Source organism: Pyrus communis, chromosome 1 (assembly GCF_963583255.1).
Source record: "Pyrus communis chromosome 1, drPyrComm1.1, whole genome shotgun sequence".
Taxonomy (NCBI): domain Eukaryota; kingdom Viridiplantae; phylum Streptophyta; class Magnoliopsida; order Rosales; family Rosaceae; genus Pyrus; species Pyrus communis.
The window spans coordinates 31,200,710-31,224,146 of NC_084803.1; the positions used below are offsets into that span (position 1 = coordinate 31,200,710).

The following is a 23,437-nucleotide window of genomic DNA, read 5'->3' on the forward strand; positions in this document are numbered from 1 at the left end:
GCTCCTCCTTCATTTGGTGTTGTGGACATGAAGCAACAAGTGATTTAAAACGTTCATAATAAGATGGAAACGACTCACCTTGCTTTCGTTGGATGCCACTAATTCGTTTCCTCAAGAGAATGATCTTGGCAGTGGGAAAGAATTTCTCTAAGAATGCACGTTTCATACTTTCCCAAGAATTTACAATTCCAGGGGACAATTCAAACAACCAATCTTTGGCCTTGTCCATAAGTGAGAATGGAAAGGCCTTCATCTTCAAAATACTCCCATCCACGTTGATGGGTGTCATACTTGAGCAAACTACTTCAAATTCCTTAAGATGTTTGTTAGGATCTTCCATGGACAACCCATGGAATTTAGGAATATGATGTAATAAACTAGACTTAAGTTCAAATTCTTCCGTCTTACCTTCAGCTGCCGTAGGGTATTGTATGCATAAAGGAACGGCATTGCCCATACCTGAGGCAGAGAGCTCTTTGATGGTTCGATTGTCCACGGCCATGGTTTGTACTTCTTCCACAACCTGTGCCGTGGCTTCTCCTTCCTCACCTCCTTCGTTAAGCTCGGATGTGGAGCTAGAAGACGGTGAATTAGGGTTTGGTTGATGCTTTTGCTTCCTTAAGGTCCGCTCAAAATCGTCGTCAAAGTCAAGGATGTGCTTACTAACAGTTTTTGAACACCTAGTCATGCACTAGTACCTAAAAACAATGAAATAAACAAATCAGTAACTAAGATAGAAAACAAATGAAAAATAAATAAAAAGAAATAACGAGGGATTAGCAAAGTTGCTAATCCCCGGCAACGGCGCCAAAATTTGATGCGAAAATAGTTAAGCACACAAATTAACCCTCTTGTTGTCAAATTGTAGTAAGGATGCAAGTAGGGATCGTTCTAGACCGGGGATTAGGAGGGCTTGCTAAAACCTCTAAACTGACTCAAAAACATAAAAACAAAGTTAAAAACGTTCACAATGACTCAAAGGACTGAAAACAGGTTCAAAAGACTCAAAACTGCCTAAAAACACTAAATAGGCAGTTTCTGACCTTAAACACAATTTTGGACGAATTTAAGGTTATGGTTTGATTCAAAATACTTTAAAACACAAACTAAACAGATTCTAAACCCTATAGAACAAGAAAGTAAAGGGGGTTTTGATTTGACGAAAATTGAAATAACAAAACAAGTTATACAACTAGGCAGATTGTAAAACGAATTTTGGAAACAAGATGATGGATGGATTAGTTAGAGGTCCATTCTCCACACATGACACATTTATATATGAATCGATTTTCCAATTGCTTTTCATTAACTATGATGCTCAACACCCCAAGTTAGCCGTGGATTGCACTTTTCTAACTTTCAAGTTTTCCTTAAGTTATTGAATTGGATGGGAATGCGCATACAACAACTCAAAACATTCTCTAAAAGTCCCTTACGTGAAAAGCACAATAAAGGTACAATCAAAGATCATTAAGTTTAATGAAAACTATAAGTATTGACGAGGCAATTGTTACTATGAAAAGCATGAAACTCTTGCCAAGAATTCAATTAACGCGGTTGTGACTAGCAACCTGCACTACTCATGTTTATAAACTTGTGACGATTAGGTGAAACTCGTTTATAAACTAGCATCAAGTTTATGCATGAAGACTAAGTATGCATCCCTAATCAACATACAAAAACAAGTTTTTAATAAACAGAAAATTGAATTGCAATCACAACTTAACAAATCACAATTGGAAGAAATCAATTCATATTTCAAACATGTTCATGGCTTCAAACTTTCCCCTAACTAATTAGGGGTTTAGCCACTCATGATTACAGCAACCTTAGAAAGTAATAGCAAAGTAAACATTGAAAACAAGAACGAAGTACACCTAAACACTCCAATCTGCAAGCATGAAACGTTTAGGCTTCCTTCCTCTCCTAGTTGCTGCGGCACAAGGGGTTATGGTGAGTTTTGGGGATTATGGATGATGTAGAATGATGTGTTTAGGATAGGGATGGATGTAGGGGACGGCAAGGGTTGTTTTTGGGCAGAAAGTATGAAGAATGGTGAAGTATGGATGTGTTAGAGGGATGGCAAGAATTTCTGGCGTGAATGGTGAATGAATGAATGTTTTGTGGCTGCAACAAGGAGGTTTATTAATAGGATTTCAGGAAATAAAACCCTAGGTTATTTAGGTAATCAGAAATTAAGTCAAAGACTCTAGAAATAGGAAAGAATCCTCCCCCTTGCACGGCAAGGAAGAGGAAGGGTCAAAGGAAGTGCACGGCAAGGCTTGCATGAAATAAGTAAGTGTTTAATTCCCTAAATCAATTCTAAGAATCAGGAATTAAGTTAAATCCCTTTAGAATAGGTAATTGAAATCAGGAATTAGGGGAAAAAGGCTAAGTCTTACGGCACAAGGGAGGAAAAGAAGGGGAAAGTGCCAAACTTGCAGATTTTGGGAGAGAAGAGGAAGGTAAGGTGCGGCACATGTCTAGGGCTTCTAGAACATGTGATTTAGGCAACCAAATTATTTGGAAACTTGCATAATTGGAAACCTTTCAAGAATAGAAACTCCCCATAATGGAAACTAGTTTCCAATTCTTGATTCCTCCTTCTTCCTTCGATTCTAGGCTCACTTGGTCTTCAATTTCGTCCAATGCTTTGGCTCCAAGCATAAGCTATCCATCCTTAGCCCAAAAGTGCTCCAAAAGGCTCCAAAATGCACTTCTTTGCTCCTTTAGCCCTTAGAACCTGAAAACATACGAAAATAACAACGTAAATGCACAAGAACAAGCCAACAAAGTCGCCTAAATATGCTCCTATCATGCATACCTGGGCACTTGCTTAATGGCATCAAGTAAAGGAATGTTTACTTGGACCTTCCTAAACGTCTCAAGAATGTCTTTCTCCTGCTCCTCCTTCTTTGTTTGCATGAACCTACTAGGAAAAGGCACATTCAAAGGAAAAACATTAGTAGGAACCGAATTTGACACATTCTTACCCTTTTTGGCCGAATTGGACATTTTTGGATCAATAAAAGCTTGCGGCAAAGGTGTTTCCACCTTTGCCGTGGGTTGTCCTATTTCTTCCTCTTCAATTCTCAGTTTTTTGTCCTCGTTAAGACCTGATGGTGATGGTGTAGGACCTGCCCCGACTTCTTTTCCACTTCTCAAGAGTATGGCATTGGCCGTTTCGAACCCTCCCTTAGGGTTTGGAATGGTTGAGCTTGGGAGCTTGCCTTGGTCTCGGAATTGCCCTACAAACTCTGCAATCTGCCCAATTTGTTTCTCCAATTGATCCACCCTTTTTTCTTGATTTTGCATTGCTTTGGCTTGGTTTTCTTGCCCCTGAGACAAATTCGTTAGTAACTTAAGAAGTGTATCATTGTCTAAAGTGTTACCTGAACTTGTTTGGGAAGATTGTGGAGGTGCTTGTGTGGGTGCGTATGGCTTGTTGTAGAAGCCCGAGGGTTGTTGCCTAAAGCCTCCTTGTTGTGGTGGTTGTTGGGGCTCCCTCCACTTGAAGTTTGGGTGGTCTCTCCAACTGGGATTGTAGGTGTTGGAATACGGATCGTTCCTTGGTTGGTTTTGGCCTTGAAACCCAATAGCATTTGCGCTTTCCTATCCACCATTTTCAATGAGTTGTGGGCACTTCTCATAAGCATGTCCTTGGATAGAACACACTCCACACATAATTGGTCCTTGAATCCTCATTCCTTCGGCCATCTGAGACACAATGGAAGTAAGATTAGCTAATTGTGAATGAATGTCGGGTGTGGAACTTACCTCATTTACTTGCTGCCATGGGGATCCTGATAGGAGCATATTCATGCGACTTAAATGGCTTGTTCTCGTACATTTACGTTATGTTTCTTTAGTTATTTTAGTTCTTTATGCTTCTTTTGTGTGTTTTCAGGTTCTAAGGGCTTAGGGAGCAAGAAAATGCATTTTGAGGCTATTTGGAGCATTTTTGGGCATGGATTGAATAGCTTATCCATGGAGCCAAAAGGATGGACGAAATTGAAGGCCATTTATGCAATTTAGGACATACAACAAAGGGCCTAGCCCATTCTCTCTTATTCTCTCCCTTATAGCCATGCAAAGAACCATCCATTCCATAAAAAACAACCCTATTTTAAGCCCATTCTAAAACCTTGCCATGCATCACATGCATTCCCCTCATAACCTAGTTGTCATTCCACTTCATCAACACATGCATTCCTTTCATAAATCAGCCACATATTCACCCACATGCACTTTAATCATTCAAACATGCACTCCCATTAATTAAACCATTCAAACCAACACAAAAACACCAACATTCCCTCTTTGCCGTGCAAACACATGCATTTCCCTTGCCATTTTCAGCCATCACACTTCATCATTACACCACCATTCATTCTTTAATCCACATCCATTCATCATCATTCTCCCTAACTTCAATTCACATGCAAACAACACCCATTTCTGCACCAAAGAAGTCTATGCCGTGACCTTCCTAGCCATTTCCAGCTTTTCCCTTTACATTTCACATGCATTCCATACTTCTCCTAGTTGTTTTCCATCATTATTTTAGCCACCATTCACTCTTTAATCCACATGCATTCACACACACTTCACACAAACAACATCTCATTTTCATACACAAGATACCACAAACACATCCCCTTTGCCGCAAATTCCCTTCCATTTCTACACAATCTCTTCTCGGTTTCATTCCATCCACTCTCCCATTCGCAGAAACCATTCAACCTTAGCCGCTCCACCTTCCTTTACAACACACTTGGAGCACCACACCGAAGGCAACTCTTAAGGGATTTCAACATCAGTTTTGCTTCAAGGGTTCGTTCTCCTTAATTCTATGTTCATTCATGTTGTATATTTTTATATCAAACATTCTGTAAACATGAAGTGTTAACTAATTTCTTTCTAGGGATTCGATGTAGCCTTGCAAGATTGCCATGTAGTTATTTCAGAATGCTCAGTTGATCCATCTATTTCTTGTTTCATTCTCTGATTTAATTGTGACTTTGTGTGTTGATTTTAATGTTTGATCACCATTTGATTTAACCACAGGTTGTTTAGCCAAGAGTAAAGCACACATCATGCATACTCTTGGTGGATATGTGAATGAATGAAGGGAATGCTTTGCAAACAACCTGCCGAGTGTTTCCTTTGGTTTTATGAAAGTTTCTTGTGCGTGTCATGTTCTTGATTAGGGACCAAAGTTGCACATCACACTTAGGTTCATGATTAGGAACATTTGATCAAGTCCACACATCATATGGTTGATCATATCTAAGTGAAACAAACCCAAGAAATAGGTAGATGGATGAGTATAATCTGACTTAACAAGCATGGACTTGGCTTAGCAATGGTGAAACCGAATCCCTAGCTTCATCTCCATTTGTGCTATCTCATTTTATTAATTGTTGATTCATTTATTTGCGTCTACTTCATTTTCTTGTGCTTTCAAGTTACAACAACAAATCTGCCTAAATTGATTAGTTTTATTTCTCTTATAGAGTTCTTGTAAAACAAGTAGTTGTATAGGTCCAATTAGTCCCTGTGGATTCTTGCACGAAGAAGGAAAACATCAATCAAAATGGCACCGTTGCCGGGGACTGATTTCAGTCCCTTATAATTGCTTGTTTTGATATTAAACCTTGTTCTTTTCATTTCAAGTAGATTTCTGATTTTTATTCAAACTTGTTTTATCTTGTTTCAGGTAGTATATGTCAAATAGACTTGCTGAATTAGGCCAAAGAATTGAACGGTTAAAGGGCAACACTTTGGAAAGCTTTGTGCCAACAAGTTCCTCCATTGTCCGTGAAGAAGAGGAAGGGAAACCGTCTAGTCCAACAAGTGAAGGATCTGAGCACTTTAATTGGGAAAGAGAAGAAGAGATGGCGGGCAACCAAGATGATCTTCGAGCTTTGGAGGATTTTGCTCAACCAATCATACAAAATTCACCTTCATGCATCTTGCTGCCCATAGAAGCTAGAAACTATGATCTTAAATCTTCACATTTCCATATGTTTCCTTCTTTTTATGGCTTACCTAATGAAGATCCTTTAGCTCATATTAAAGAATTTTACAATGTTGTGAGTGGTTTACCTTTACAGGGAGTAAGTGAAGCAAATCTGAGGATGAGAGTGTTCCCTTACACCTTGAAAGATAGGGCCAAGGGTTGGTTAATGACTCTAGTACCTGGTTCACTCACCACATGGGATGCCGTGGCTAAGAAGTTTTTGGAAAAGTTCTTTTCCACTCAAAAGACAGCCACATTAAGGGGACAAATCTTCAACTTCAAACAAGATGATGGAGAACCTTTCAATGAGTGTTGGGAGCACTTTAAAGGCCTTTTGTTGCAATGTCCACACCATGGGTTACCTCTTCACTTACAAATGCAAATTTTCTGTGATGGACTAACCCAAACATGTCAATCAACTGTTGATAATGCAGCAGGTGGAGCTTTGAAGAAAAAGAATGCTCAAGAGTCATATAACATTTATGAGATGTTGGGATCTAGTGCTCAACACAAAGATGTAAGGGGTAAGAGAGTTGGAGTATATGAAACAAGCTCTAATCATGATCTTTCTTTGCAGGTAGCTAACCTAGAAAAGAAGCTTGAATCCGTGCTCAACATGGTGCCAAAAGCAAGTGAACTGTGTGCCATTTGCAACATACCAAGCCACCTTACTCATCAATGTCCATCTAGGGAGGCTTACCCCGAGTATGTCCAAGAGCAAGTGAACCTCATGAATTCTTACAATCAAAGGCCAAGGAATGATGTGTATTCCAATACATATAACCCAAGTTGGAGAGATCACCCCAATCTTTCGTGGAAGAACAACACTCAATTCCAAAACTTCCAACCAAAACCTACTCTTGAGGATACGGTTAAATTGTTAGCCCAAAATACCTTGCAATTCCAACAAACCACCAATAGCATTCTCCAACAACATTCAGCGGCTCTAACCAAAATGGAGACACAATTGGGGCAGATTGCAGATGCCTTAAGCCAAAGAGAGGTTGGAAAGTTTCCAAGCCAACCCGTGATACTCCAAAGGAACCAAGAGCAAGCCAAAGCAATCACTACACTTAAAAGTGGTAAGGTTATCAATAATAGAGTTGGCAATGAAGTTACTAATGAATCTGATCATGTGAATGCAGGGGTTACTCAAGGAGAAAATGAGAAACCAAATGAGGAACAAAGCCATGCTACTCCCTCGTTTGAAGCACCAAATCTTCACAAGGCTGAGAAACCTTACACTCCACCAATACCATTCCCTGGAAGACTTGCCAAGAGCAAGCAGGATAAGTCATTTAAGGAGATTTTTGATATTCTAAGTAAGGTGAATGTTAACTTACCTTTGCTTGATGTCATTAGGAACATGCCAGCTTATGGGAAGTTCTTCAAAGAGTTAAACAACTACAAAAGGAAATATGGACCACATGAGAAAGTAGTGGTGTCCGATAATGTAAGTGCCGTGTTGCAAAGAAAACTTCCACCAAAGCTCAAGGATCCAGGAAGTTTTTCTATCAACATCACCATAGGGGACAAGAAGGTAGAGAAGGCGATGCTTGACTTAGGTGCTAGCATCAACTTAATGCCTTATTCCGTGTACCTTCAACTAGGTTTGGGGGAATTGAAAGCCACCACCATCTCATTACAACTTGCGGACAGATCCGTGAAATATCCAAGAGGTATAGTAGAGGATATTCTAGTTCAAATTGATAAACTAATCTTGCCTGCGGATTTTGTAGTGTTGGACATGGAAGAAGCTCCTATACATGACCGAGAGTTGCCTATTTTGCTTGGGAAACCGTTTATGGCCACGGCCAAGACCATCATTGATGTGCAAAATGGACTCCTCACTATGACAGTGCTAGGAGAGACCGTTCAATTCAAAGTGTTTGAGTCTCTTTCACATCCTTCTTCATCTCTTGATTGTTATGCCATTGATGTGCTTGATTCGCTTGTTTTCTCTAAGTTCTTGCAGGCACAATCTAATGAACCATTACAAACTGTTTTGAGTCAATCTCAAGATGAGTTTGATGAAGAAGATGTACTCATGGAAGAGGTAGCTGCCTTGGAAGCATTGGCACCGTATCCTTTGAATATTTTACCTCTTTTAGAGCCTTTAGAACCATCGAGGTCACATTTAACCCCTTCCACTGTTAAGGCACCAAAACTTGAACTTAAACCACTTCCACCACATCTAAAGTATGCATATCTAGCTGAATTTGAAACTCTTCCAGTTATCATAACTTCTGACCTCACCCCAAATGAAGAAGATAAACTAATTAGGGTGTTAAAAGAGTTCAAATCAGTTATTGGTTGGTCTATTGCAGATATCAAGGGAATAAGCCCTACCATGTGCATGCATAGGATTCTTTTGGAAGAGAGAGCAAAGTCAACCCGTGAACCACAAAGGAGGCTCAATCCACACATGAAGGAAGTTGTGAGGAATGAAGTGTTGAAGTTGTTAGATGTGGGGATCATATATCCCATTTCTGATAGCAAATGGGTGAGTGCTATTCAGGTGGTACCTAAGAAGGTGGGAATCACGGTGATGAAGAACGAAAACAAAGAGCTTGTGCCCACAAAGCCCACGGCTAGTTGGCGTGTTTGCACCGATTACAGGAAGTTGAATTCTAGCACTAGAAAAGATTACTTTCCTATGCCTTTCATAGATCAAATGCTTGAGAGATTGGCAGGTTACTCACATTATTGTTTTCTTGATGGTTACTCAGGTTACAATCAAATTGCAATTGCTCCGGAGGATCAAGAGAAAACTACCTTTACTTGCCCGTTTGGCACATTTGCATATAGGAGAATGCCTTTTGGACTTTGCAATGCTCCAGCAACATTCCAAAGATGCATGTTGGCAATATTTTCTGACATGGTAGAAAGATTCATTGAGGTATTTATGGATGACTTTTCAGTGTTTGGTTCCTCTTTTGATGAATGTCTTAACCATCTCTCTTTAGTACTTCAAAGATGTCAGGAAACAAATTTGGTTCTCAATTGGGAAAAGTGCCAATTTATGGTGAAACAAGGAATTGTGTTGGGGCATGTAATCTCTAGCCAAGGAATGGAGGTGGACAAAGCCAAAATTGACATCATCACCAATATGGCAGCTCCCACAACCGTTAAGGGAGTAAGAAGTTTTTTGGGACATGCGGGTTTTTATCGTCGTTTCATTAAGAACTTTTCAATGATCACTCGTCCATTATGCAATCTGTTAGCTAAAGATGTTGTATTTCATTTTGATAAAGCTTGTATGGATGCATTCAATACTTTGAAACATGAATTAACCTCGGCCCCTATTATTATGGCACCAGATTGGTCTTTACCTTTTGAATTAATGTGTGATGCCTCTGGCTATGCTATTGGTGCAGTTTTATGGCAAAGGGTGAACAAGCTCCCACACGTGATCTACTATGCAAGCCGGACTCTAAATGATGCTCAACTTAACTATTCCACAACTGAAAAGGAGTTGCTTGCTATTATTTTTTCCTTAGAGAAGTTTCGGTCATATCTTGTTGGATCTAAAGTTATTGTGTTTTCTGATCATGCAGCCCTTAGGTACTTGATGACAAAAAAGGATGCTAAGCCACGCTTAATTAGATGGATACTCTTACTACAAGAGTTTGACTTGGAAATTCGAGATAAGAAGGGAAGTGATAATGTTGTGGCTGACCATTTGTCACGGCTCAATGAAAACCATGGAGTTGGACAACCTTTGCCTCTAAATGAATCATTTCCAGATGAACAACTCCTTGTTATTCAAGAAAAAGAACCGTGGTATGCTGATTTTGTTAATTATCTTGTTTGTGGTATAATTAGAAATGATCTTTCTTTTCAGGAAAGAAAGAAGTTCCTTGCCATGGTAAAGCACTACGTTTGGGACGAACCATATTTGTTTAAATATTGCCCTGACCAAATCATTAGGAGGTGTGTCCCAGAGAGTGAGCAACAAAGCATTCTAACGTTCAGCCATACATTGGCATGTGGAGGACATTTTGGTGCCAAAAAGACATCTCTAAAGGTTTTACAATCTGGTTTCTTTTGGCCTACTTTATTCAAAGATGCTTTTGATTTTTGTTCTAAGTGTGATAGGTGCCAGAAAATGGGGAACATTAGCCGAAGAAATGAGATGCCATTGAACAACATTTTGGTGGTGGAGCTCTTTGATGTTTGGGGAATCGATTTCATGGGACCATTTCCATCCTCTTTTGGTTACTTATACATATTAGTGGCAGTAGATTATGTATCCAAATGGGTTGAAGCCATTGCTACAATAACTAATGATCATAAGGTTGTTTTGAATTTTCTTAAAGATGTGATTTTTTGTAGGTTTGGAACCCCAAGAGCTATTATTAGTGATGGTGGCAGCCATTTCTGCAACAAACCCTTTGAATCCTTGATGAAGAAGTACAACATCAACCACAAAGTGGCAACCCCGTACCATCCTCAAACCTCAGGACAAGTGGAGATTAGCAATAGGGAGATCAAGAACATTTTGATGAAGACCGTAAGCCCTACAAGGAAGGATTGGTCACTGAGGTTGAATGATGCACTATGGGCATATAGAACAGCATATAAGACCCCCATTGGCATGAGTCCTTATCGCCTTGTGTTTGGGAAAGCTTGTCATTTGCTAATGGAGCTTGAACACCGTGCATATTGGGGCATCAAGAAGTTCAACTTTGATTACAAGGATGCTGGAATAGCAAGGAAGCTCCAACTTAATGAGTTGGAAGAACTCAGAAATGAAGCATATGAGAATGCCAAAATCTACAAGGAACGGACTAAGCTCTATCATGACAAGGCCATCCTACGGAAGGAGTTTCACCAAGGTATGAAAGTACTGTTGTATGACTCACGTTTGAGACTTTTTCTAGGTAAATTGAAGTCTAGGTGGGTGGGACCATTTAAGGTGCTGCAAACATTTCCCCACGGAGCTGTGGAGATAGAGAACATGAAGAATGGCACATTTTTTAAAGTCAATGGGCAGCGATTGAAACCATATTTGGAGAAAGTGGAGGAAGAGCAAGTTTATCAAGTTGTAGATTTTCTTGAGTTTACAACACCGTGAACAAGCCACCATGTCTTGCCTAGACATTAAATAAAGCGCTTACTAGGAGGCAACCTAGTGTGGTTTGTGTTCTTTCCTCATTTTGTGTTTATGTTGTCACCATTCCATATTCTTTGCCTACTTGCCTTGTGTTAGTTGTGGTTAAGTGTGTTTTTGCTTACTAATACGAATGTATATGAGGGCTATGTTTGTAGATAAACTATTGGGTTGCTATGAAAAAGGGTTTTATGACACGGGACATGTCATAACTTTCGAAGGGGTGTTTATTTGTAAGTTCATGTCGGAGCACAAAGGTAAGCCGCCTCCCCGAATTTCAATTTTCTTTTATACTAATATGTTGTTAATGATTCAGACATCCACTCTAGAATTTAAACCATTACCGGATCATTTCAAGTATCACCCTCCATTCAAAGATCAATTCCATGCCGTTTGATTTGATTAAAAAAAAAAAAAAAAAAAAAAAAAAGAGATACTAAACATGGAGAAAGATGGAGCTTCACAAAGGTTGTTTACGTGAAGCCCCACTACGAGGCATAGAAGCGGGAGGCATCGGAGCGGAAGGCATCGGAGCTAGAGCATTCCAGGCCTCAATACTTGGCCAAGCGCTGGATGACCCAGGAAAAAGGTGCCTCTGGAGATAAGCCGCAAGCCTTTGACGGTCACTGTGAATTCGACCCTCTGATTCTTGCAGCTCATCAAGCTTCCTCTTCATGCCCGACGAATAGTTATTTGCAAGCACATGCAAACTTCTATTCTCGTACTTAAGCTGCTGGATCTCTTGCTTAAGACTTTCCACCTCTGCCATCAATGATTCCACCTGACGGGAGCGGGCAAGCAGGCGTTGGCTCATGTTGGACACAGAACTCGCACACTGAACATTAAGTGCGAGGGACTCTTGAACGGCCAACTGATGCGAGATTTATACGCACACAAATTAAACCATCTTTTCGTCAAATTGTAGTATATGTATAAGTAGGGATCGTTCTGGACCGGGGATTAGGAGGGATTGTTAATCACTTGGATTTGACTCAAAAACATAAAAACAAAGTTAAAAACGTTCACAAAGACTCAAAGGACTCAAAACAAGTTCAAAAGACTCAAAACTGCCTAAAAACACTAACTAGGCAGTTTCTGACCTTAAACCCAATGTTGGACGAATTTAAGATTATGGCTTGATTCAAACGTAAAATAACAATATAAAACACTATACTAGACTCAAAGAATGCAAAACTAAACTTTAAAACACTAAAACAAACCAAAAGACTCAAAACAACACAAACACACTCAAATCTGCCTAAAAACCACTTTCTGGGCAGATTTGAGCACAAACACAAATTTGGACGAATTTGTGTAACAAAATGACTCAAAACTCTTATAAACACAAACTAAGACACTTTCTAACTAAATTAGACAATAAAGTAAAGGGGGATTTTAATTTGACGAAAATTGAAATAACGAAACAAGTTTAATAAACTAGACAGAATCTAAATATGAATGCGATGAAAATGAATGGATGAATGCTAGCTAGAAGGTTCTTCTCCACACATGTTACACTTGCATAATAAAATGATTTCCAATTGCATATCAATAAACCATAAATTCTCAACACCCCAAGTTAACCGTGATGCACTAATTAACCTTCAAATCTTCCTAACGTTATTGAATTGGATGGGTTAGCGCATACAACAATTCAAAACATTCCCCACAAGTCCCCTACATGATTGCATAATAGAGATACAAGCAAGAATCATTACGCTCTATGAAAATTATAAGTGTTGACGAGGCATTCGTTACTATGGAATACGAATGAAACTTATGCCAAGAATTCGTTTAACGCGATTGTTTATAAGCAACCTCCACTACTTGTGAATATAAGTTCGTAACTATTAGGTGAAACTCACTTATATTCTAGCGTCATATTCATGCATGAAAATTAAGCGTGCACTCTCAATAAACATACATAAATAAGTTATCAATCAAACGGTTAAACAAATTGAATCACAACTTATGAAACGCAATTAGAAGTAATCAAATCAAAATGTAAGCATAAACATATATTTCGAATTTCCTCATAACTTTGAAATCAAAGAAACACCTAAACATTCCAACAACTCAAACTTGAATTGTATGAACGTTTAGGCACTCTTCTCTTCCATTCCTCATACGTACAAAACAAAGAGTATTGAAATTAAACATTGAAATCAAAGAAACACCTAAACATTCCAACAACTCAAACTTGAATTGTATGAACGTTTAGGCACTCTTCTCTTCCTCTTCGTTGTAGCACAAGGTCTAAGGATAGTTTGATGGTGTGAATGGTTTGGGGAGTGGTGAAAATGGAAGGATGGTGTTTGGATTGTAAGGGAAACTCACGGCACAAAGGGGGAAGTGTTGGTGGTATGTACAATGGAATGGAAGTGTTTATGGAATGGATGAATTTCTGGCACAAAGGCCTTATTTCTGTGGTGAATGGATCCCCCCTTTGTGGCTGCAATGAAGGGTTATTTATAGGTGAAATGGGGGGAACATGACAGCTAGGAGGGTGGTGGAAATCTGGAATGGTGATGGGAGATGCATGTGGCTGATTTATGCATGTGATTAAAGGGTGGAAATGCATGTGCTTTGAATAAGTGGCTGCATGTGCAAGGGGACAATCTGAAAATGCATGTGAAAGCATGTGTTGGCTGCAATGATGAAATGGATGGGAGTGCATGTGGCTTAATTAATTAAAGGGAGTGCATGTGCAATGTTTTAAAGGATGGAATGCATGTGAATATGATGGAAATCTGATGGGAACTCATGGCAAGGATGATTTCTGGTGGTGAATGGGTGTATGTTTGAATGATTAAAGGGACATGTGGGTTGGAAATGATGAAGGAAATGCATGTGAGTGACAACTAGATATGTTGATGAATGCATGTGGAATGTTTGTGGTGAGTGAATGTGGTGGTGAATGTGGCTGATTTGATTTATGGAAGATGCATGTGGATTAAAGGTGAGTGAATGATTATGGAATGCAATCTGAAATGGGAGATGGAATGGGATGTTTTGCATGTGAATTAAAGAGTAAATGCATGTGAATTAAAGAGTGAATGCATGTGCAATGACAGCTAGGTTGAATATGCATGTGGAATGGCTGATTTATTTGAAGATGCATGTGCAATGAAGTGGAATGACAGCTAGGTTATGATGATGAATGCATGTGGCTGATTTAATTGAATAGGAAAACATGTGGATTTAATGGTTTAAAGGGTGAATGCATGTGGATGCATGTGTTGATGAATGGGATTAGGAAAGGTTTAAATGTCCTAAAACTAAAGGGAACAAGGTTCCAACACTTTGGTCTTCAATTAGGTCTTCAATTTCGTCCAACACTTTGGCTCCAAGCATAAGCTATCCATCCTTAGCCCAAAAGTGCTCCAAAAGTCTCCAAAATGCATCTTTTTGCTCCTTTAGCCCTTTGGACCTACAAACACACGAAAATAGCTTAAAGTACTAAAATAACTAAAGAAACATAACGTAAATGCACGAGAACAAGCCATTTAAGTCGCATGAATATACTCCTATCAAATACCCCCACACTTATCTTTTGCTAGTCCTCGAGCAAAACCCTAGCCCGTTACACCCCTTTGACTTCTATCTTGATCGTTATGTGTTCAATAATGTGGAGTTTGGATTTGATATGAGCTTATGGAATCACTGGTTCTCATTCTAAGTAGTAGCATTCCATTCATGAGATCATATTCATGTCATTATCGTAAATCCAGAAAATGCTTTCTTTGCATATGTGAGATACTAGTCTTTCATGTTTACATCAATCTCTCACATATAACTAGTGTAGGGTGTGTAGTCAGAAGATCTGTGTGAAAATAGAGTGCATTCTAGTAAGGAATTGAGTAAATTCTCTAAAGCATGTTACTACATTCAAATCATGGTTTTAAATGCTTAATTGTGAACTAGTATGTGGTGACTATGATTAAGAATGTAGTTAAGTGTAAAGATGGCCAAAATCTGTGGGAATAATGATTTTTAACTTGTCATGTGCATTGGAAATCCGTGAGACGATTGTTGGAAGGTGTAGGTGGTGTTTTGTTCGTTTTGTCTAGTTTCGTGTTCTTTTGTTGTTTTGTTTTGTTTTTCTGTTTTGCTCGAGGACTAGCAAAAGCTAAGTGTGGGGGTATTTGATAGGAGCATATTCATGCGACTTAAATGGCTTGTTCTCGTACATTTACGTTATGTTTCTTTAGTTATTTTAGTTATTTATGCTTCTTTTGTGTGTTTTCAGGTTCTAAGGGCTTAGGGAGCAAGAAAGTGCATTTTGAGGCTATTTGGAGCATTTTTGGGCATGGATTGGATAGCTTATCCATGGAGCCAAAAGGATGGACGAAATTGAAGGCCATTTATGCAATTTAGGACATACAACAAAGGGCCTAGCCCATTCTCTCTTATTCTCTCCCTTATAGCCATGCAAAGAACCATCCATTCCATAAAAAACAACCCTATTTTAAGCCCATTCTAAAACCTTGCCATGCATCACATGCATTCCCCTCATAACCTAGTTGTCATTCCACTTCATCAACACATGCATTCCTTTCATAAATCAGCCACATATTCACCCACATGCACTTTAATCATTCAAACATGCACTCCCATTAATTAAACCATTCAAACCAACACAAAAACACCAACATTCCCTCTTTGCCGTGCAAACACATGCATTTCCCTTGCCATTTTCAGCCATCACACTTCATCATTACACCACCATTCATTCTTTAATCCACATCCATTCATCATCATTCACCCTAACTTCAATTCACATGCAAACAACACCCATTTCTGCACCAAAGAAGTCTATGCCGTGACCTTCCTAGCCATTTCCAGCTTTTCCCTTTACATTTCACATGCATTCCATACTTCTCCTAGCTGTTTTCCATCATTATTTCAGCCACCATTCACTCTTTAATCCACATGCATTCACACACACTTCACACAAACAACATCTCATTTTCATACACAAGATACCACAAACACATCCCCTTTGCCGCAAATTCCCTTCCATTTCTACACAATCTCTTCTCGGTTTCATTTCATCCACTCTCCCATTCGCAGAAACCATTCAACCTTAGCCGCTCCACCTTCCTTTACAACACACTTGGAGCACCACACCGAAGGCAACTCTTAAGGGATTTCGACATCAGTTTTGCTTCAAGGGTTCTTTCTCCTTAATTCTATGTTCATTCATATTGTATATTTTTATATCAAACATTCTGTAAACATGAAGTGTAACTAATTTCTTTCTAGGGATTCGATGTAGCCTTGCAAGATTGCCATGTAGTTATTTCAGAATGCTCAGTTGATCCATCTATTTCTTGTTTCATTCTCTGATTTAATTGTGACTTTGTGTGTTGATTTTAATGTTTGATCACCATTTGATTTAACCACAGGTTGTTTAGCCAAGAGTAAAGCACACATCATGCATACTCTTGGTGGATATGTGAATGAATGAAGGGAATGCTTTGCAAACAACCAGCCGAGTGTTTCCTTTGGTTTTATGAAAGTTTCTTGTGCGTGTCATGTTCTTGATTAGGGACCAAAGTTGCACATCACACTTAGGTTCATGATTAGGAACATTTGATCAAGTCCACACATCATATGGTTGATCATATCTAAGTGAAACAAACCCAAGAAATAGGTAGATGGATGAGTATAATCTGACTTAACAAGCATGGACTTGGCTTAGCAATGGTGAAACCGAATCCCTATCTTCATCTCCATTTGTGCTATCTCATTTTATTAATTGTTGATTCATTTATTTGTGTCTACTTCATTTTCTTGTGCTTTCAAGTTACAACAACAAATCTGCCTAAATTGATTAGTTTTATTTCTCTTATAGAGTTCTTGCAAAACAAGTAGTTGTATAGGTCCAATTAGTCCCTGTGGATTCGACACCCTTACTTGTGCCATTATACTAAACATATTCTAGCACGAAGAAGGAAAACATCAATCAGATCCTCTTTGGCCTACTCCTTCGTATTGTTGAGCGTTCAACGCTTGGTTAGCGATCAAGACCTTGGCAGCCATGGGTGTCTTGTCCACCAATGCTTCACCCGCCGAGGCATCGAGCATTTGACGTTCGATTGGTAGGAGCCCCTCGTAGAAGTACTGTAGAAGTAACTCCTCCTTCATCTGATGCTGTGGACAACAAGCAACAAGTGATTTAAAACGTTCATAATACGTAGGAAAAGACTCACCTTCTTCTTGTTTGATTCCACTTATCCTTTTTCGTAAAAGGATGATTCGAGAAGTTGGGAAAAACTTCTCCAGATATGCCCTTTTCATACTCTCCCATGATGTGACGGTTCCGGGAGCTAACTCGTACAACCAATCTTTGGCTTTGTCCATTAAAGAGAATGGAAAAGCCTTCATCTTCAATATACTTCCATCAACGTTGACGGGAGTCATGCTTGAACACACCACCTCAAATTCCTTCAGGTGCTTGTTCGGATCCTCCATGGACAACCCATGGTATTTCGGAATATGGTGGAGCAAACTCGACTTCAACTCGAACTCTTCAGTCTTCCCTTGGGCAGGTGGGGGATATTGGATACACAATGGTGCGGCATTATCCAATCCCGAAGCCGAAAGCTCCTTGAGTGTCCGGTTGTCCATGGCCATGACTTGTGGTTCTTCAAAAACCCTTGCCGTGGGTTCCTCCTCCTCTTCTAGAACTTGTTCTTCGAGGTCAGGTTCCGGGCTTGGTGGATTTGATTCGTGTTGCTTCCTCTTTCGTCTCAAAGTCCTCTCAAAATCGCTGTCAAAGTCCAAGATATGCTCATGAATCGATTGAGAACTCCGAGTCATGCACTAGTACCTAAAACAAGAAAAACAAAACAAGGTCAGAATCTTTAACAAATTAAACTAAACAGAAAGTAACAATCCAAGGGATTAGCAAAGTTGCTAATCCCCGGCAACGGCGCCAAAAATTTGATGCGAAATATTTAAGCACACAAATTAAAACCCTCTTTTGACAATTGTAGTATATGAATAAGTAGGGATCGTTCTAGACCGGGGGATTAGGAGGGATTGCTAAATCACTTGGAAACTGACTCAATAACGTAAAACAAAGGTTAAAACACTAAACTAGACTCAAGGAATGGAAAACTAAACAATAAAAACACTAAAACAAACCAAAAGACTCAAAACAGCCCCAAAACACTCAAAACTGCCTTAAAAACACTTTCTGGGCAGTTTTGAGCACTTTCACTAATTTGGATGAATTTGGGTAATAACTTGAATCAAAACACTTAGAAACACAAACTAAGACACTTTCTAACTAAATTGGACACTAAAGTAAGGGGGGATTTAGTTTTTGACGAAATTAAATAAAATGCATAGATTGTAATTTAAAACAGATTGTAAAGATGAATGTGATGAAAATATGGATGGAATGCTAACTAGAAGGTTCTTCTCCACACATGTCACACTTGCATATAAGATGATTTTCAATTGGTCTTTCGATGAATTATGAAACTCAACACTCCGGGTTAATTAGGTCTGCTTAAATTAACCTTCAAGTTTCCCTTAAGTTAATGAATTGGATGGGACAGCGCATACACAATTCAAAACATTCTCCAAAAGTCCTTTACGTGAAAAGCACAATAAAGATACAATCAAAGATCATTAAGTAACATGAAAACTATAAGTGTTGACGAGGCATTCGTTACTATGATGAGCATGAAACTAGTGCCAAGAATTCATTTAACGCGATTGTTTATAAGCAACCTCCACTACTTGTGAATATAAGTTTGTAACTATTAGGTGAAACTCACTTATATTCTAGCATCATATTCATGCATGAAAACTAAGCGTGCACTCTCAATAAACATACACAAATAAGTTATCAATCAAACAGTTAAACGAATTGAATCCACAACTCATGAAATTCCAACCAAAGGTAATCAATTCATATTGCAAGCATAAACATAGTTTCGAATCACCCCCTAGCTAATGATAGGAGCATATTCATGCGACTTAATTAGCTTGTTCTCGTGCATTTATGTTGTGTTTCCTTAGTTATTTTAGTGTTTAAAGTCATTTTTGTGTATTTTCATATTATAAGGCCAAAGTGTGCAAGAAGATGCAAATTTGAGCCTTTTGGAGCAAAAGAGGAATGAATGAGTTGAAGACCTTGAAGAAACGATGAATTCCTACTCCAACGATGAATTCCTACCAAAACGAGGATTCCTACTCAAACAAGGATTCCTACTTAGGAAAGTTAACCCTAGGTTTCCTATTTTGGTAACCTTTCCTAATCTTAAACGTCCGTATTTTCTAGCCACTTTGAAGGCCTTGTAGGCACTTTAGGACACAAAACGAAGGCCCTAGGCCCCTTAAACACCCTTGCCGTGCCCTTTTATCTTCTCCCCTTCCCTTGCCGTGCAAGGGAGGGCAATTTTGTCCTAGGTTTGCACTTAAAACACATGCTTCTAAACGGGTGGAAGCAAAAGCCACCCGAACTAATGATTCTCGAGTGGTTGCAGATTTTGTGAAAACTAACATTTTTACAAGGTTTGGAATGCCACTAGTGCTAATCAGTGATGGAGGTTCCCATTTTTGTAATCGAACCATCGAGGCGTTGCTCAAGAAATACAATGTCACGCATAAGGTGGCCACACCTTATCATCCTCAAACGAGCGGGCAAGCCGAGGTTTCGAATAGGGAAATCAAGCAGATTCTTGAGAAGACCGTGGGGCCTACAAGGAAGGATTGGAGTTTGCGCTTAAACGATGCATTGTGGGCGTATCGCACTGCCTACAAAACCCCCATTGGGATGTCACCTTTTCGGCTCATCTATGGGAAGCCATGCCATCTTCCCGTCGAACTAGAGCATCGTGCACATTGGGCCGTCAAAACGTTCAATATGGACCTTGATGCCGCAGGTTTACATAGGAAGCTTCAATTGTGTGAGCTTGATGAAATCCGAAATGAAGCATATGAGAATGCTCGGATTTACAAGGAGAAAACGAAGGCATTCCATGACAAGATGATTCGTGCCAAGACGTTCTCTATTGGGCAGAAAGTGTTGTTGTTCAATTCTCGCATTCGGTTGTTTCCGGGTAAGTTGCGTTCCAAATGGGTTGGTCCTTTTATTGTCACTAATGTTTTCCCTCATGGTGCAGTGCAAATCAAAAGTTCAAGGACGCAGCAAGAATTCAAAGTGAATGGGCATCGATTGAAGCCCTATTACGAGACGCTTGAGGAGCATGTCGTGGAGGAGGTACCCCTCCATGCCGTGGAACCTAGTCAAGCTTAAACGGAGGTACCGTCCGGCTGGAAGACGTTAAAGCAAGCGCTTCTTGGGAGGCAACCCATGTGTTGAAACATGAGAAGAAGGAACTTTCACTCCAAACCCAGATTTGCGTCCCTAACCTATCTCTTTATTGCTATTACTTTGCCATTTGTGTTATGTTTGCTAGTTGTGTTAGTTGATTGTTTTTGTGTTAATCTAAGTTTGAAACATTGAGGACAATGTTTGGTTTAAGTGTGGGGGGGTAAACAAGCTGTTTTTGCATGAAATTCGTGGGATTTTATCACCTATCACTTCACATGTTGTTTCTCACCGTTTTAAAGTGTTTTTAGTGTGTTTTGATGTGTTTTAGTGTCATATAACAGAAAACCTTAGAAAAATTCGAAAAAGTTTGAAAAATACCAAAAAAAAAGAGTCGTTTTTGAGTCATTTTTGTGTTTTAGGGTACCTTCCAACACAATGATGAGGATTTGGTTTTAAATTACATGACTATTATAGAATGTTGTAAACATGGCTGGAAGTTGATTTATGTTTTGGTTTATGCTTGGTTATGGTTATAGCTTATGAATTCACATGTAATTACAAAGAGAAAATCTGTTTTTGTAACATGCTTGAACGAAGGAACTTAAACTAAAGCTACATCCTTGTGAGACTTGAGCCTATAACGTTCTTTGAAGAGTATAAATCTGTGATTTCTTGTTTTCTAAAGTCGTTGCATGATCTCATCATTCTTTGCTTGGTTGCTACTTGGAATGCATTTCATTATAGTTCCAAATACTAGAACTCATGCCCAATTCATTCAAAGCATGATATTGATTGCATAACATACAATAAGATGAAGTTGTTAGTCAAGCCAAAGCCAAAAAGCCTATCCCTTTTCACATGTATTGTAGGATTACCCCTTTTGAGCCTTTTCAAGCTTATTTTCTTTGTTAACCACATTATCCTCACCTAGCTTAGATTAGGACTTTCCATACCCTTGTTCTTAAAGGATAGTGAAGCATGACTTAGAATGAACTCCTTTTGATCAATATATTGCAGAAAATAAGTGTGGGGGAAGATAATAGGGCACGGCCAAAGAATGAAATAAAGAAAAAAAAAACAAGAAAAAATTCGTGGAAAAATAAAAAGAAATTAGAAAAGTGTTGAAAAGAAAGAAAAAGAGTTGAAAAATAAGTGAGAATGATCTCACAAGTATTGGTTATTGAAGGAAGGGTCCAAAAGAGTGAATTTGACCCTAATTGTGCATGAATCTTCCCTTGTGTTTAAAAGTTGATTTCTGCCATTAAAAGTGAGTTTAAGTGTCAATTTCATTACTTTGCTTCCTATTGCTTTAAGAACCTTTGTTTGTCCTTTGCTTTTCCTTGTTAGCCATTACCCTTAGCCCCGTTACAACCCTCAACTTCTATCTTGATGTTATGTATTCAATATGTGGAGTTTGAATTTGGTATGAGCATATGGAATCACTGGTTCTCGTTCTAAGTAGTAGCATTCCATTCATGAGATCATATTCATGTCATTGTCGTAAATCCAGAAAATGCTTTCTTTGATATAACATATGTGAGTGTTAGAATTCATATTTACATCAATCTTCTCACATATACCTAGTGTAGGGTGTGAAGTTAGAAAATCTGTGTGAAAATAGAGTGCATTCTAGTGAGGAATTGAGGAAATTCTCTAAGGCATGTTACTACATTCCAAATGTGTTTTAATTGATTAAATGTGAAATAATAAGTGGTAACTATGATTAAGTGTTTGTTGAAGTGTAAAGTAAGCTAAATGTTGTGGGAATGATGTTCTATATTGTGTCATGTTCGTTTGAAATCCCTGAGATACATGTTGGAAGGTTTAGAATGTGTTTTGGTTTGTTTTTAGTTTCTTTCGTTTTGTTTTGCTTGGGGACTAGCGAAAGCTAAGTGTGGGGGAATTTGATAGGAGCATATTTATGCGACTTAATTGGCTTGTTCTCGTGCATTTACGTTGTGTTTCTTTAGTTATTTTAGTCCTTTATGCCATTTTCGTGTGTTTCTAGGTTCATATTGCTAAGGAAGCAAAAAGGTGCATTTTGGAGCATTTTGGAGCAAAATTGGGCTTGGAATGGATAGCTTATGTTTGGAGCCAAGGTGTTGGACGAAATTGAGGCACTTTAGGACACAAAACAATGGCCCTAGCCCAATTACATAACCTTGCCATGGCTTATCCCTTCTCCCCTTCCCTTGCCATGCAAACCACCCTATTTTAGGCCCATTCTATGTACTTAAACCTTAGCCCTTTAACCTTGCAGCCATATCCCCTCTTTTATCCACATGCATTCATAATCATTCATAATCATTCACCACCAATTCAGCCACATGCACTTGTTCTTTCATCATTGCACCACAATCCTTTACCATTGCAGCCACATGCACTTCCCCCTTTACCATTGCAGCCACATGCACTTCCCCCTTTATCATTTCAGCACATGCATTCCCATCCTTTAATCCATTGCAGCCACATGCACTCCCATTAATTAATTCAAGTCCATATCTGATTACCCTAGGGTTTTAAGTGCCTATATATACTCATATTAACCCCTAGATCAGATCACCATCTCTCATACACATTCATTCACGCCAGAAATTCATTCCCTCTCTCTAACACTGCCATACTTCACCATTCTTCATATTTTCTGCCCAAAAACACTCATTGCCTTCCCCTACATCCATCCCTACCCTAAACACATCATTCTACATCATCCATAACCCCCAAAACTCACCAAAACCCCTTGTGCTGCAGCAACTAGAGGAGAAGAGGCCTAAACGTTCATACAATTCAAGATTGAGTTGTTGGGATTTTTAGGTGTTCTTCGTTCTTGTTTTCAATGTTTACTTTGTTATTACTCTCTAAGTTTGTTGTAATCATGAGTGGCTAAACCCCTAATTAGTTAGGGGAAAGTTTGAAACCATGGACATATGTTGGTTATGATTTGATTTACTCCAGTTATGAATTCATGAACTTTAGATGTGGTTTACTTTTTCGTTTTGATTAAGAA

General features: G+C 39.0%; 1 protein-coding gene and 1 non-coding gene across 2 annotated transcripts; one reads left to right on the forward strand and one right to left on the reverse strand.

Annotated features, from left to right (window-relative positions):
- Nucleotides 1-6,271: 6,271 nt before the first annotated feature.
- Nucleotides 6,272-6,382, reverse strand: LOC137720286 (small nucleolar RNA R71). Its single transcript, XR_011066486.1, has one exon. It is a non-coding gene; the product is annotated as a small nucleolar RNA R71 (small nucleolar RNA).
- Nucleotides 6,383-7,388: 1,006 nt separating this feature from the next.
- On the forward strand, nucleotides 7,389-20,588 carry LOC137725786 (uncharacterized). Its single transcript, XM_068464577.1, has 6 exons — nucleotides 7,389-7,475; nucleotides 8,442-8,529; nucleotides 9,253-9,447; nucleotides 9,649-10,011; nucleotides 10,258-10,603; nucleotides 20,576-20,588. The coding sequence occupies exons 1-6, from the start codon at nucleotides 7,389-7,391 to the stop codon at nucleotides 20,586-20,588; spliced, it is 1,092 nt and encodes a 363-aa protein (XP_068320678.1).
- Nucleotides 20,589-23,437: the final 2,849 nt, after the last annotated feature.